This window comes from Solanum stenotomum, chromosome 11 (assembly GCF_019186545.1).
Source record: "Solanum stenotomum isolate F172 chromosome 11, ASM1918654v1, whole genome shotgun sequence".
In the NCBI taxonomy this organism is placed as follows: domain Eukaryota; kingdom Viridiplantae; phylum Streptophyta; class Magnoliopsida; order Solanales; family Solanaceae; genus Solanum; species Solanum stenotomum.
The window spans coordinates 54,325,011-54,340,054 of record NC_064292.1 but is presented as its reverse complement, the minus strand read 5'-3'; the positions used below and the strand labels follow the sequence as shown (position 1 = coordinate 54,340,054).

At 35.3% G+C, this 15,044-nt stretch overlaps 4 protein-coding genes across 5 annotated transcripts in view; all 4 read left to right on the top strand.

Moving 5' to 3' along the window:
• LOC125843862 (uncharacterized) overlaps nt 1-15,044 on the top strand; it is a 573,332-nt gene that overhangs the window by 410,188 nt on the left and 148,100 nt on the right. The gene's annotated exons all lie outside the window — the stretch shown is intronic.
• LOC125843872 (receptor-like protein 14) lies at nt 442-3,483 on the top strand. Its single transcript, XM_049523095.1, has 6 exons — nt 442-888; nt 1,365-1,625; nt 1,714-1,791; nt 2,020-2,166; nt 2,308-3,228; nt 3,326-3,483. The coding sequence occupies exons 1-6, from the start codon at nt 477-479 to the stop codon at nt 3,346-3,348; spliced, it is 1,842 nt and encodes a 613-aa protein (XP_049379052.1). The 5' UTR covers nt 442-476; the 3' UTR covers nt 3,349-3,483.
• Nucleotides 5,415-11,682, top strand: LOC125843880 (senescence-associated protein SPA15, chloroplastic). Of its 2 annotated transcripts, none has more exons than XM_049523104.1 (13): nt 5,415-5,541; nt 7,392-7,757; nt 7,958-8,098; nt 8,825-8,898; nt 9,141-9,217; nt 9,304-9,375; nt 10,166-10,234; nt 10,389-10,435; nt 10,542-10,656; nt 10,740-10,808; nt 10,922-11,025; nt 11,251-11,326; nt 11,440-11,682. In XM_049523104.1, the coding sequence occupies exons 2-13, from the start codon at nt 7,483-7,485 to the stop codon at nt 11,605-11,607; spliced, it is 1,287 nt and encodes a 428-aa protein (XP_049379061.1). In that variant the 5' UTR covers nt 5,415-5,541; nt 7,392-7,482; the 3' UTR covers nt 11,608-11,682. The 2 variants fall into 2 exon arrangements, with proteins under 2 accessions (XP_049379061.1, XP_049379060.1); XM_049523103.1 differs by lacking the exon at nt 5,415-5,541 and adding an exon at nt 5,618-5,748.
• Nucleotides 12,427-14,518, top strand: LOC125843904 (HMG-Y-related protein A-like). Its single transcript, XM_049523126.1, has 2 exons — nt 12,427-12,594; nt 13,620-14,518. Exons 1-2 carry the CDS (start codon nt 12,550-12,552, stop codon nt 14,055-14,057), a joined length of 483 nt encoding a protein of 160 aa, XP_049379083.1. The 5' UTR covers nt 12,427-12,549; the 3' UTR covers nt 14,058-14,518.

Sequence of the window (15,044 nt, the reverse complement as noted above, 5' to 3'; positions counted from 1 at the left end):
CATATGATTCAAAAGTTTTCTTTACTTTCCTAAATTTCGTGTCAAGTCAAAATAAAAAAAAACAAATTGAAACGGAGGGAGTATTTAGCAAGAGAAGTGTTTGAATGAAACTTCTATACAAGTGATACTAGTGGGAAATGTTTCCTCATGAGTAAATGTCTCAAGTCAAGTCAATGATGGTGCTAGTCAACTCAAATCCAACTCACAATTGCAAGCAATGTTTTGATGAAAATTAGAGAAAAATATAGAGATAGAAGAACAACAAGACATATTAAAGAGTAAAATACAGAAGTTGAAAGGGACATAACAAGAAAAGTAGTTGCACAAAATTCCACTCTAGTCTACATCAACTATTGCACTATTCCTTAAGATACCTGCTACTTCTCACCAGCACAGATAACGAACAAGCTTCTTTTTCTTATATATAGTTTGGATTATCTTATAGTGTTGTCAAGTTGTAGGTAAAGAAGCATAATATGACTAATAGTAATATATTATATTGGTGGTTGTTGATTTTGTTCATGGCAAATGGATGGTTGTGTTGTTATTGTTGTTTGAATGAAGAAAAGACTGCTCTTTTGCAACTCAAGGCAAACATAAACTACAGCACACGCGATGATTATTTGTCATCGTGGGAGGCTAATGAAACCTCGGATTGTTGTCAATGGGAGGGAATTGTTTGCAGCAACATCACCAGAAGAGTCGTAGAGTTGTCCATTATTGCTAAGAAAATTAGTCAAGAAGAACAACTTAGAACTCTTAATGGTACAAATACTGATGATATTTTGAATAATTGGCTTTTTAATGCATCTCTATTTATTCCCTTCAAAAATCTCAAAGCTTTGAACATACCTGGACATTCATTGGCAGGCTGGGTGAAGAATGAAGGTATGTTCTCTCTATATACGCTCCCATAATATAGAACGAAAGAGATTATACTACTCCCTCCGTTCTATATTTTATGGCGATGTTTGACTAGGCACAAAAGAATGATTTTTGGCACCTTGAAGCTTGTGGTTGTAAACATGTAATGATAATTCTATTGTGTCGTACTTTTTTTAACAGACTAAAACGGAAAGAATGTCATATAACATGAAACAAAGGGAGTACTACATATCTGAAAAATGGTCCTAAAGATCCATTTCCAAATACAAAAAGGTGTCATTCTTTTTAAGCGGGATAAAACAAAGAATATCACATAAAATGAAACGGAGGGAGTATGATCACAATACTAACTTGAATTACAGCTTCCAAAGGTGTAACTATAGACTGGTTTAAGAATGTTAAGTTCATAGTACAATCTACTAGACTCTGTCACATAATTTAGCATGTCCATTTTAAGTTTCTTGTTAATTTGGTAACAGGTTTCGAGAAACTGAGGAAACTAGAAAGACTTGACTTGTCGGGGAATAAGTTCAACCGCAGCATCTTTCAGTCTCTTAGTCAGCTTTCATCTCTCAAGTCACTGAACCTATCAAGTAACAACATTGCACCACGTTCCGAGATGTGGTTCACAGACAACAAAATTGGATCAGGTTCTGAGAGATTGTCAGGGTTAGACAAGCTGGAAATCCTAGATTTGAGCTATAACAATCTAGAGGATGAAAATGTTCTCTCTGCTCTAGGTAAGTAAACTTATAAAAATGTTCTAAAAAAAGCTCTTCTTTTACCATCCGTACCTTCCTAACATTATTATTATGAATTCCTGGACAGAGTTGAATACATCTAGAACGACATTGAAGAAGCTCGATATAAGGTACAACAGATTCCAGAGTTTTATACCAAATGAAGGTACTTAAAGTTTCTTCTTTCAGTTGATTTTATTGTTAGAAAAACCATAGATTACATGCGGAGATATTATTCTATATGTCTCAGTATCAGTGTCTTGGTTAAAAATATTCTGTTCCACTATTTTAGGTGTCATTTGCTAGTTACTATTACTTCACGCGTCTACGCTGCACTTTTGTAACACATATGGCTACATGTTGATGATTCTGTTATGTTTCTTTTGCACGAAAGAGTTGGGAGCTTTAAGAAATATAGAGTACTTATTGTTGGATGGAAACACATTGGATGAGAACTTTCTGCGGAGCAGTGGTGTCATGTCATCTCTTAAAGTATTATCAGTAGCTCACTGTAACCTCAATGGAACTCTACCACTTCAAGGTAATTTCAGACATAGCATCGATCCTTTAAATTTTCGTCTTTCTACATGGTGCTACGTAGGACTACTGTCACGTTAATCTTGTATTCTCTGCATGACAAAATAGAACGTGTATAACAATTATATACTTGTTCATTTTATAGGCTTGTGTGATCTAAAATATCTTGAAGAACTAAGTCTCAGCAGAAACAGCTTCATTGGAAAACTCCCTACATGTCTTGGAAACTTAGCGTTTCTTCGAGTAATTGATCTCACTCAAAATCAGTTTACTGGAAACATTGCTTTATCTCCAATTTCAAGTCTCCTGTCCCTTGAATACCTCTTGATAAGAAACAACAACTTTGAGGTACCAATTTCATTCGAGTCATTTGCTAACCATTCAAAACTTAAGTTTGTCATTGCTGACTACAACTCAGTAATTGTACAAACTACTTCTAACAGTTGGATCCCAAAGTTTCAATTAGAAGCCTTATCTTTATTCAACTGCTCTCACATGCCAAACTTTCTTCATTCTCAACATCACTTGAGACTTCTTCGTCTCTCGAAATGCAACATTGGTGGAGACTTTCCAAATTGGTTATTAGAAAACAATCCTAAACTTGGAGAAGTTTACTTGGATGGAAATGCATTCACTGGATCTCTTCAATTGCCATTACTTCCTAATCTGAAAGCTTTCGATATCTCAAACAACAAGATTCGGGGGCAACTTCCTACTAACATTGGGTCCATTTTCCCGAATCTCGTGATATCAACAATGTCCAACAATATGCTTGAAGGCTTGTTGCCTTCAAGTTTTGCTGACATGAAAAACCTCGAATGCTTGGATTTGTCATACAATAAGTTAAAAGGAGAGCTACCGACAAGATTGGCTCGTAAAGGATCCAAGTTATATTTACTGAGATTGTCGAATAACATGTTGAAAGGGGAAATATTTCCAGTTTCAGCCAACAACAACAATTTCCAATACTTATACTTGGATGGGAACAACTTCTCCGGCCCAATTCCACAGACGTTATCCACTGCTCCTTTACGTACATTGGACTTGAGTTACAACAAATTGTCAGGTAACATACCGTCCTGGCTTGGTAATATCTCCTCCTTAACCTCCCTTGCATTGTCCAAAACCCATCTAAATGGTCATATTCCACCTGATTTCTGTAGGCTTGAAGGACTTAAGGTGTTAGATATCTCTAAAAACAACCTTGTTGGTGTGATTCCATCATGTTTTAGTAGTTTCCGAGACTTAAAACATGTGTATTTGAGCAAAAACAAGTTACAAGGGGAATTCAACATGTTCTCAAACTCATATTTAAAAGTGTTGGATCTCAGAGATAACAACTTCAGTGGTTCCATTCCAAAATGGTTGGGAAGTTCTGGTGGTATAACCACCTTACTTTTGAAAGGAAATCATCTTCAAGGCACCATTCCCACAGAATTGTGTCATGCTAGTGAATTGAGAATTATGGATCTTTCTCATAATAATCTCTCGGGACCTATTCCTCGTTGCTTTGGGAACATAATGCAGCAAGCCTTTATAATGCAAATGTACCCATACAGTACATTATTTGAATATCAAGGATTCCAGACATTTGGAGGAGACGCTGCGATAGAGGTGGAATCCTCAATCCAGTCATCATTGACAATCGAGTTTCTAGATTCTTATGTATGGGTTGGAGCAGAATTTATGACCAAACACAATACATATTCCTATGAAGGTAGCATTGTTGATTATATGTCCGGAATTGATCTTTCTTGCAACCAGTTAAGTGGTCACATACCTAAGGAGCTCAGTAATCTTGCTCAAATTCGTGCATTGAACTTGTCACATAACCACATAACTGGAACAATACTATCAGCATTCTCGAAACTTCTGAATATCGAGAGTTTGGACTTGTCATACAACAACTTGACTGGGAGTATTCCCACTCAACTTCTAGATTTGACAACTTTAGCAGTGTTTAGTGTGGCACACAATAATTTAACAGGTATGACTCCACAGCGTATTGCACAGTTTGGAACTTTTAATGAAAGCAGTTATGAAGGAAATCCTTTTCTTTGTGGTCCTCCACTGCTCATCAGTTGCTCAGAGCCTAAAGAGATACCGAAATCACCTCTTGAACCAGATTGTTGTGAAGACGATACTGGTTTTCTAGATATAGAGTCATTCTATATTTCATTTCTTGTGGCATTTGCAAATGTGGTGCTCGTAACGGTTGTAGTCCTCTGGGTGAACCCCTACTGGAGAAATGTATGGTTTTATTATGTTGAGTATTACATGTATTCTTGCTATTACTTTTTTGCTTCCAAAATGTAAACCTTACATATTAAGGCCACTTTCAAGTAAATCATACAAATGAGTTCTGTTCCTTATACCTTCTTGTTTCTTGATACTAAGTATCTGCTTTCATTAACACATTCAAAATCATCAGAAACACATGATCAATGTATCTGTTAAAGAACATTCTTCAGCAAAATTAAGGAAAAGAATAAATTTCTAACAGTTTTTCATTTGCTTGCATCTGTTTTCATAACACTTATTCGAAATCAACATAACTGATTTCACAAATCATCAGCAAACACAAATTTTTCCTGCACTAGCACACAAAGACATGATAAATGTAACTGTTAGAAGAACATTCTTCATCATATCTAAGCAAAAGGGCAAACTTTCTAACAAATTTCTAAAGATTTTTCAGTTGCTAGTATCTGTTTTTATAACATGTATTCAAAATCAACACAGCCAACTTCACAAATCTTTGTTACACTAGCGCACAAACACATGATGAATATAATTGTCAAAAGCACTCATCGGTGTAGTGTAGTGGTCAATGAAAAGGGTTAAGAACTACAGAGTCTCGGGTTCAAATCTCAGCAGATACAAAACCACTAGGGTGATTTCTTCTCATTTATCGTAGGTTACTTGTTACCTATAATAAGTATAGGCAACACTGTCCACCAAAACTAAAACAGAAAAAATCACCGAGTATTTTTATCTCTCGAGACCTCAATTCTTCAGCAGTAACTATAAGTTAAGATGAAATGCATACTAGTACTACTATTTACCTATAACTAAAGGACAAAATCTATATACAAGACAATTATCTAGAACTTCTCAAGCAAATCCTCCAATTGCAAATGAGTGTCTCTCTTATTCCAACTACCATACCCCAGTAGTTAATTTTCTGTTGTAAGGTAGTGTTGGACAATAAGAGGCCATATGCTAAGCTTGTGGCCACAAATTCTCCAATTTTGCAATGCTTACTCTTTTCTTCACCATTCACTACATCCAATTTCAGCGAGGACCCCTCCTTCCCTTCAGCCAAATATACTTCCACCAACCCCACCCCCTTTCTCTCTCTCTGTACTCTGTAGCAAAGGTAAAGTCTTTTTCTTTAATGTGCTACTTACTTGATTCCTTTTGATTCCTTCATCTCTATCTTTCTTGTTACTAGATGAAATTATGTAGTTGCTTTGCTTTATTTAGCTTATTTTCCCATGTGGGTGTCCATCAATTCTTCCAAGATTNCCCCCCCCCCCCCCCCACACACACACACCTCTCCTTCTCTCTGTGCTGGGTAGCAAAGGTAAGTCTTTTCCTTAGTGTGCTATTGACTTACTTCATTCATCTGTCTTTCTTGTTCTAAGGTGAAATTGTTTAGTTTCTTTGCTTTGTTTTCCATATGGGTGTCCATCAAATTCTTCCAATATTTCATCTTTATTGTACCCTCACTCTGTTCATAAGGTGTAGCTCTTGGTTGCTGAAACTGAGGATTTTTCTGCTTGCTTAGCTTTAGTTTGACTGGTTTCCATGTGGGTGTCTATCAGATTCTTCCAAGATTTCATCTTTATTGTACCCCCACTCTGTTAATAAAGTTGTACCTCTTGGTTGCTGAAACTGCGGATTTTTCTGCTTGTTTAGCTTTAGTTTGACTGAGTTCCATGTGGGTGTCTATCAAATTCTTCCAAGATTTCATCTTTATTGTAACCTCACTCTGTTCATAAGTTGTACCTCTTGGTTGCTGAAACTGAGGAAATTTCTGCTTGTTTAGCTTTAATTTGATTGGTTTCCATGTGAGTATCCATCAAAATCTTCCCAGATTTCATTTGGATTGTCCCCTCACTCTGTTAATAAGTTGTACCTCTTGGTTGCTGAAACTGAGGATTTTTCAGTGTTGCTTAGCTTTATTTTAATTGATTGCCATATGGATGTCTTTCAATTTCTTCCAAGATTTCATCTTTATTATCCCCTCAGTCTATTCATAATTGCTACCTCTTGGTTGCTGAAACTGAGGATTTTTCTGTTTTGCTTAGCTTGATTTTGATTGATTGCCATGTGGGTGTCCATCAAACTCTTCCAAGATTTCATCTTGAGAAGATCTTGCTGAAAAAAGAGTAAAGAAAGAACATAGATAACTAACAACATTTTTCAATGACTGGTGGAAAACATTCAATATGATTAGATAGAAATGAATGGTATCTATGATTTTCTGAAATCCCGAGTAAGGGTCTTATGAATTGGCATGGAGGGGTACTCATAGGTACTTAAATGGTTGGGAACTAAGTTCACTTACCCTTCGATTGAGTCTTTGGTTAAGAAAGGAAGATTTGAGGGGACATCACTAATTGTGGCCTAATCGTCAGTACTGAACTTCTGAGGGTCTTGTGAAGGCTAGGGTGCTTTGAAGTTACTAGTTATTATGCATTCATAGGTGCTTTTTTCGGTGATCCTGATTACCATTAATGATTGAGAACTATATGATTAATCTAGGATCCAAATTTGTTGTATAACAATCCGTGTATTCTGCTTAAGTATATGTATGAACTGTTGGCAACGAGGACCAAGAAATGCAAAGCAGTAAAAAAAAAACTTTTAATTTGAATCACAATAAGGCAGTTGCCAAATCTGAGCACAAACTTGAGGGAAAGCTATAGAGTACAGATGACAACACTGAAGGACGGCTAAGCGAGGCAAAGCACTCAACATGCTTTGCGCTTTGTTCAGGGCTTAAGTGCTCTTTAAGCACTCCTTTGGCAACACTACTTTTGCAATAATACTTAATACTTTGGAATTTGATTATCTTGTTTTAATTGTGGTACACTCTACCAATGAGGTCATTGTAGAGTAACCTTTGTCTTTATTCATGTCAGTAACCATTTTGATACTAGACAATTATTTATAGTTTAAACTAAAGAATCTTATTTTGTTAGAATTTGCTTTGCCTTTCAGGTTTTCGGTAAATGCTTTGTTAAATAGTTTTTGGTCTCTCCGGATACAGCTGGGAATTTTGCTTTTGGCTTGTACGATCTTGTAGATAATTATGGCTACCCCAAATGGGATCATTTATTATTCTGCCAAATCACCTCAACACCCAAAGGTTCACACCCACAGTCAAGGGACTGAACATAGCAAACACAATGGTTATTCTAATATGCCAAGACTGAAGTTTTCTAATAAGAGGTTCTGGGAGGCATGCGGAAAACTAAGCAACCGTGTCAACTTCAGGGGATCTCCTGTGTTATGTCGCTCAACAGAAACACGCGACACTGAGACAGAGTGTGCCAGAAACAGTGGTGATTATTCCAATATCTCTAGGTAAGTATTGTTCAACAACAAATGGTCGATCAATGCATACCACCAAAAATATGAAAAGAACTGTCTATAAATGAAAATTTAAGACTCTCATTATTAGTAGTTTTAGTTTGAAAATACAACACTATTATAATGTTGCTTCTTCAATTTCTTGTGTTGATATTATTGTAATTTTAGTTCATCTCTGGACTATATTTTTGCAGTGTACAAGAAAATGATCAAGCAACCACAGTTGGGAAAGTTATTCCTTCAAGTCAGGCAATTGCGGAAGCTTGTAAATTTGCTTACAACGATGCCAAATTTGTGAATGAAAGGGCGAAGAATGATATTGTGCTGCTTTCTCGGTACAATATATGCCTGACATTTTATGCATTATTTATTCAAGTCTTGTATCAGTTTAAAATAATTACTGAGGCTAAAAACACATTCCATTAAGGGTAAAATGAGAAAGTTCAAGAATCTAAATTATTTCCAAATGTAGAAAGCCGTCATTCTTTGAAACAAAAATAGTGTCACGTAAAATGGAATAGAGGGAGTACTTTATACACCCCAGAAAAACCTCAGAGAGGTCTAAAACTTGATTATAGTCCTCACCAGCCTTTTTCCCATTGAAAAAAGAAATAACATTTTGTCATTTGTTGTATATTTAGCTTTGAATTGGGGTCAAGATATGAGGAGATAATTTGTGAGCCTCCACTTAGGTAGAAGAAAGAGGACTGACTCGTTATTAGAAATGAGATTTTGATACAGTTGACTATACTGTAGAATCAATCTGAATGTCCTGCAACTGTCTAAATGTTCTCTTCATGTCTCTACCTAGCAAATTTTAGAGACTATATAATTCGTTTAACAATCGAACACTGAGAGATAATTGGTGATCACAACACATTGAGATAGTGTTTGTTTGATTTTTGCTACCTCAAACTGTTCTTCTCATCGGCTCCATCATCATATATTCCAGTATTTGTCAAATACCTCTATACATCATCTTCGAAAACTACTTTATCAAATGAAATATGATACATTAGCTTCATGTCAAATATCTTCCTAATTTTGCTTTTACCCAACAGGGAAATAATGAGAATGGATGCCCGTGCGCGCCAAGATGTTGCATTTCTTGGTTCAGAGTTTCTTAAGCTTGATGGTAAAATTCTTTGCCCGATTCTCAAGCTTTGACACTATGATAAAAGAATCATATTCAACTGGCTATTTGCAATTTTCATGCTGGGAACCAAAGTTCAGTACTTTGATGAATGTTGCTTGGATAGTGGTATTCGTGACGGAGATAGTTGACAATAGCATTTGGATAATAACTTTTGTCATTTGATGTTGGTGATACACTCCTGAGTTTCTGATTGATCCGTTTTCTTTTCTTTCTTCAATTAGCTCGGGCACGGGAAGATACTGAGAAAGTTGATCATGATGTCAAGAAAAGAGCCGAAAGAATCCATCATGTTGCCACTGTAAGAGAGTTGTAATATAATTATCTACCATAAGATATTCCATCACCATCTTTTCATTGTGAATGCTTATTAATTGTGCTTATCAGATTCTAAAAAACATAGCTCAAACGAGACTGAAGAAAGCTGCTGATCGACACTGGAGCGATGGTGCCTTGGAGGTGAATTTTTTCATTTGTGCCGTATAAATTCGTGCAGTGCATTTTTTCACTTGTTCCCTAAGGTAGCTGGAGGCAAAGTGGAGCTAATCATTTTCTTGAAGAACTAAAATAAATAATTTTGCCATGTTGTAATTTAACTTGACTAAGATGAAGTATTTTAATGGCTCCACGCCTCCACCAAGTAGACGGCCCATTAGAGAGGTAATTGCATAATCCCAGTCTCCAGATAGGTAGGGTCTTCTTATTGGAGATACAAAATGTACCAAAAGGTTATAAACTTTGGAGTACAGACAAATTGCATGTTTTTAAGCCTTCTCTGTTAGTGGTATTTAATTCCGAAACGAACGTATTGAAGCTGAGGTACATGTGATCAAAGATGTAATGCATCGAGCAGCACATGAAACCAAATATCTAATTTATGAGTCAGGGGACCTAAACTGAGTGTGGAAGTGATGTTCGATACATTCAGACTAAAACTAGCAGAACATATTTTCACCTCAAAAAACTGCAACCTTTCCTAGTACAAGGCACATTGTGTTCAACAAGGTTATTAATGGATTAGACATGTCCTGTGTTCAGCATTTTCATTGATAATTCAAAAGTTCAAATCTTTATTGATCTGCTTGGCTTCTGCTACTGATTCGGAACTTTGAGAGCAGATAGCAGCTTGTTGACGACATTACTGTCTTTACTATAAATATACGCTGCTTTGCACACACATAGGTTCATTAAAATTATTTGGTGGCTAATATAGATAAACTAAAAGCAGTTGTTTTTTCCCAATAATCAGGCTGATTTAAGACGTGCCGACTTTGTGGCAAAACAGCGCGCAATGGAGGATTCTCTGATGGCTCTGGAGGTATGGTTATTGCACAAAATGGATTTGATCTTTCATATTATGTGTTGTATGAAGATATGTTTATTTACTTCCTCCGTTCTTTCAATGACTGCACTCATTACTCTATATTTCTTTTTTCTTCATGGTTTCTTGTGTTTGTTTTGTGGTTTTGCAGTTTGTCAAGAACATTCATGATAGGATGGTGAGCAAGATGTGCAAATTGTAAGTTCATTTTGCATCCTAGCAGTAATAACGGGAAAAAATAACACAATTGATCTGACTTTAAATCTTCATCTCTGCTCCGTACTGGTATCCGTCCTCTGTTCAGGAAAAGAAGTTCCATAGATACAGAGAAAACAAGGCATATTACACTTGAGAAGAATGGGAAAACTCTGGAGTTTCTTCCCGGGGAAGTTTCATCTGATCGCCTCACTGCTATCCAGGTATCGAGCCTTGTCTACTTTCAAAGTTCTAATGAAGTAAATGAATACTTCCGATATGTATAATTATATGTTAATACCTGCAGGAAGCATATTGGGATATAGCATCTGCACTTTCCGAAGCTGATGGAATTGACTATACTGATCCAGAAGAGGTCCCTACTTAAAAAAACTTAAATTGATAATAATGACTACGTCTGATTACCTTTGATGTATTAATGCTCTCTTCCACATCTCATTTCTTTTATAAATTTCCTGATTCGAGCAGCTCGAGCTGTTGGTAGCAACACTTATAGATCTTGATGCAATGGATGGTAAAAGTAGTGTATCCTTGCTGGCTGAGTGTTCAAGTTCTCCTGATGTAAATACAAGGTTAGCTTTTTCACCCTCTTTTGACATTTCTATGAAATGAATTAGACCCCGTTGTATTCTATTTCGTGCTATCATTTCTAATCTGTGCAATTAAACCTCACGTATTTCGTACTCGAGCCTCCCAAAATAATGTTTCTGCTCCTTGTCTTTTACTTGTTTTGATTGATACAGTATTAGTCATTTTAGATCTCTATGACTCGAACACCTGTAAATTTCATCGTGTAGGAAAGCATTGGCAAATGCACTCTCAGCTGCACCATCCATGTGGAGTTTAGGAAACGCTGGCATGGGAGCGTTACAGGTAATTTGTACAGAGAACTGATGTCTTATCATACCATTTCCATGAACTACACTTTCTCTTATTGATGCTATTCAACACTAAAGATAACAGAAGGTTTTGTTATGTGTCCATAGAGACTAGCAGAAGATGACAACCCTGCGATTGCAGCTGCTGCATCGAAAACCATTCTTGAATTGAAAAGACAATGGGAAATAGGAGAGGGAGATAGCTGGAGGTTCATGGTGGACGAAGTGTCACCCGGGGATGTAGGGAGCCAAGATGACAACAACGGGGCATATTAGAAGGTGCCTGTAACTCAATACTGTAGATATCTAGATGAAGGGACTAATCGATATTCGTCCTGTGAAAAAAAATAGTTCATAAGCTCTACTTACTTTAGAAAAAAAATCTCAAAATGATTTTCATCCTTTCATGCTATGTAACTTGTTTGTATCTTTGGATCATTGATATTTTTATGAATGTATAAAAAGTCTAAAGCAACACTTTATTCTTCTTATACAAAGCAGATTTCTGATAAATATATTGTTACTTAGTCCTATGACAGATAAAACTCAGTTCAATACTACAACAGATGGATTTTTGTCCAATGCATGAATCTTAAGCCTCTCATTATCTCCTTCTAAAAATTACTAACATTTTTTTCCTTCTCTATACTTCCTCCGTCTCAATTTAAGTGTCTTAATTTTACTGAACACGATATTTAAAAGCTTATATTAAGAAAAATGAATCTTATGATGTAATCATTTAAATTGTGGTTTTAAACTTATTAGGTAGAATATTAAAACTATGGAGGGGGCCAGGATTGGGCTGGATTCATCACAAAACTGGACCCACACAGTCTTAGTTGGACTACCCGTGGCCCGGTCCAATCCAATAGTGCCACGTCACTCCTGAACCGGTTACCTGGACCACCCCGCTCGGACCCCTCCCCACCAAAAAAAACTTGGTAACCAATTGGAATTGGTTAGACTCGACCCCATATAAAAAAAGTATCTTTTTATGATCGATCAAGAAAAAGTAAGACAATTAAATTGAAACGAAGGGTATTTTTTTATTTGAATTTCTTTGTGGATAAGCTCTTTCTATTTTTTAAATTTCTTTAGTACTAGTATAGTAGCAAATTATTCACTGTGCTTTTGAAGCTGACATTGTCCTCACTCTCTCTCTCTCTCTCTCCATCTCTTTGTGGGGACATTTCTTTCTCTCTCTCTCTGCAAGTTTCAATGGCTACTGAATTTGTCAACAAGATTCATCCTGAATACCCTCAGGTAAAAAAAAATACCAACTTTTCATATTTTCACTTTGACCCCTTTTATTTTCTTTAAATTTTTTTCTGCTAAAAATCATGTTCTAAGTTCATTCTTTTCTCAAAAATTTGACTCGTTTTCACATTATATCAGATGGGGTGTTGTTTTTTTTTCTTGGTTTTAGTAGAAAGATTTGAACTTTTGAAGAAATTGGAGAAAAAAACATTTTTTTAATGTTTTCTTCATGAATTCTGATCCTTTCTTTGTTTAGTTTTACATGAAGTATGCATGCTTCAGAAACTTAAGTACTAGTTTAAAAAGAATGTTTTTTTCCCTGTTTTGACAACTTCTTTAATTTTAATTTTTTACGCCGTATATTTGAGACATTCTACTATCTTTAGTTTAAGACTATAAAATTCGAAAGTTTTTTAATTTTTTAAAATTTCATGTCAAATCAAAATAAACAAATAAAGATTCGAAAGTTTTTTTAAAAATTTTTTTGTGTCAAATCAAAATCATACAAATAAATTGAAATTGAGAGAGTACAAAGTTTCTTGCTTTCTAGCAAGTTTTTGTTTTTTTTTTTAGCTCAAATTGATTCCTTTTTAGTGTTTCACTTAAGGTTCCTGTTGGTTTAAGAAGAAAGATTTAATCTTTGACAACTAAGAAGGAAGAAAAACAAGAAGTAGTCATTTTTCTTCAAGCAAAATTGTAACTTTTTGTGCAGTACAACTGGATTTTTCTTGAATTTTGGCTTTTCAAAAATTTAGATTATTGCATTTGTTAGTGCCAAAAATGAAATTTGGAATCCCAAGAAAACTTTGAAAAAAGAGAAAATAAAGAACAGTTTATTAAAGAAACAGGAACAACTTTTGTCTAGTTAATTTTTTGCTTTTTTACTTCTTTAATGGCTTCCACATGATCATCAAGAATGCTTTTTCTAAAAAAAAAAAAAACACAGATCTGCATGTCTGTCTTTTTTTTTAATTGTTTATTTCATTACACAAAAAAAATTCAACTTTTGGGATGTTGGTTTTAATTATCAGATGATTTATGAAGCCCTTGATGCATTGCAACAAAAAGAAGGCTCAAACAAGTCATCAATATCAAAGTACATTGAATCTAAGTATGGAAACATGAATGATGCACACTCAAAGTTGCTAACTTACCATTTGGATAGAATGAAACAAATTGGTGAACTTATTTTCCTAAAAAACAACTACATTAAACCTGGTCCAGATGCACCCCCTAAGCGTGGCCGCGGCCGACCACCAAAACCCAAAACCACATTGCCACAAGGAACAGAAATTGCAGCTCCAAAGCCAAGAGGTCGCCCGAAAAAAGACCCCAATGCACCACCTACTTCCAAGAAACCAAAACCAACAAGTGTCCCTAGTGACTTAGCTCCTGTTTCGAAAACAGGAAGGCCTAGAGGTAGGCCTAGGAAGATTAGGCCACAGCCACCACAAAATGGTTTAGAGTGAAGCTGAAAAATTCGCGGACTTGGTTGATGGTGATGACTTTTATAACTCTGTTATGTTTTAAGTTTTCTTGGTTGATGTTGTAGTTGTAACGAGATGTGTTTCTTTTAGCTGTGCAATGTAGATTGTTAGGAAAGCCTGTACTTGTTTTAATGCTTGTTGATTCAAGATTCGCAGTAGATAGGAAAGTTAAGCCACAGCCAGCACAAAATGGTGTAGAGTGAAGCTGAAGATTTGTGGACTTTGTTGATGGTGATGACTCTTTATGACTCTGTTATATCTTGAGTTTTTCTTAGTTGATGTTGTATTTGTAGTGATTTGTGTGTAGTTCTTGTAGCTGAGAAATATAGATTGTTAGAAGAGTGTACTTTTTTAATGCTTGTTGATTCAAGATTCACACTGAAAATTTGTGGGATGTTATTACTTCATTTGGCTTTGTTATGTTGTATTAGTCTTCTTTTTTTGTTGGTTAGTGTTTTATTGGTAGTTCTTGTTAGAAGAGGATGTACTTGTTGTTCAATGCTTAATCCTATTATCATCCATTGAAGTGTCCTACATTGGTTAAGGGAATGGATTGTTGTCTTTTTTATATATACTAATATCTGAATACATGTGTTGCACGTGTATCTCATATTATATGTTTGCATAATATATATCTACAGTGATAAATTTATGTGTACATTTAAAAAAACATTTGATTGCAATATAAATTGGAAAACATTTATAAGATAGGAAATCAAAACATATACCCTCAAATTTCAAACTATAAGCATAATAAGAATATGTACTTCTCATGAGTTTAATCAATCATACATTGCAATAATCCCTAATTCATTGAGAAACTTTCAATATATACACCTACCATGTATAACGAAAACTTGAAATGCATAACCACAATTATATTTATATTTCACTACACTAAAAAGTCAATTTTCCTTTCTGCATTATACTATGGATTCCACACAACTTCTATTAAAAAAAAAAAAAAAA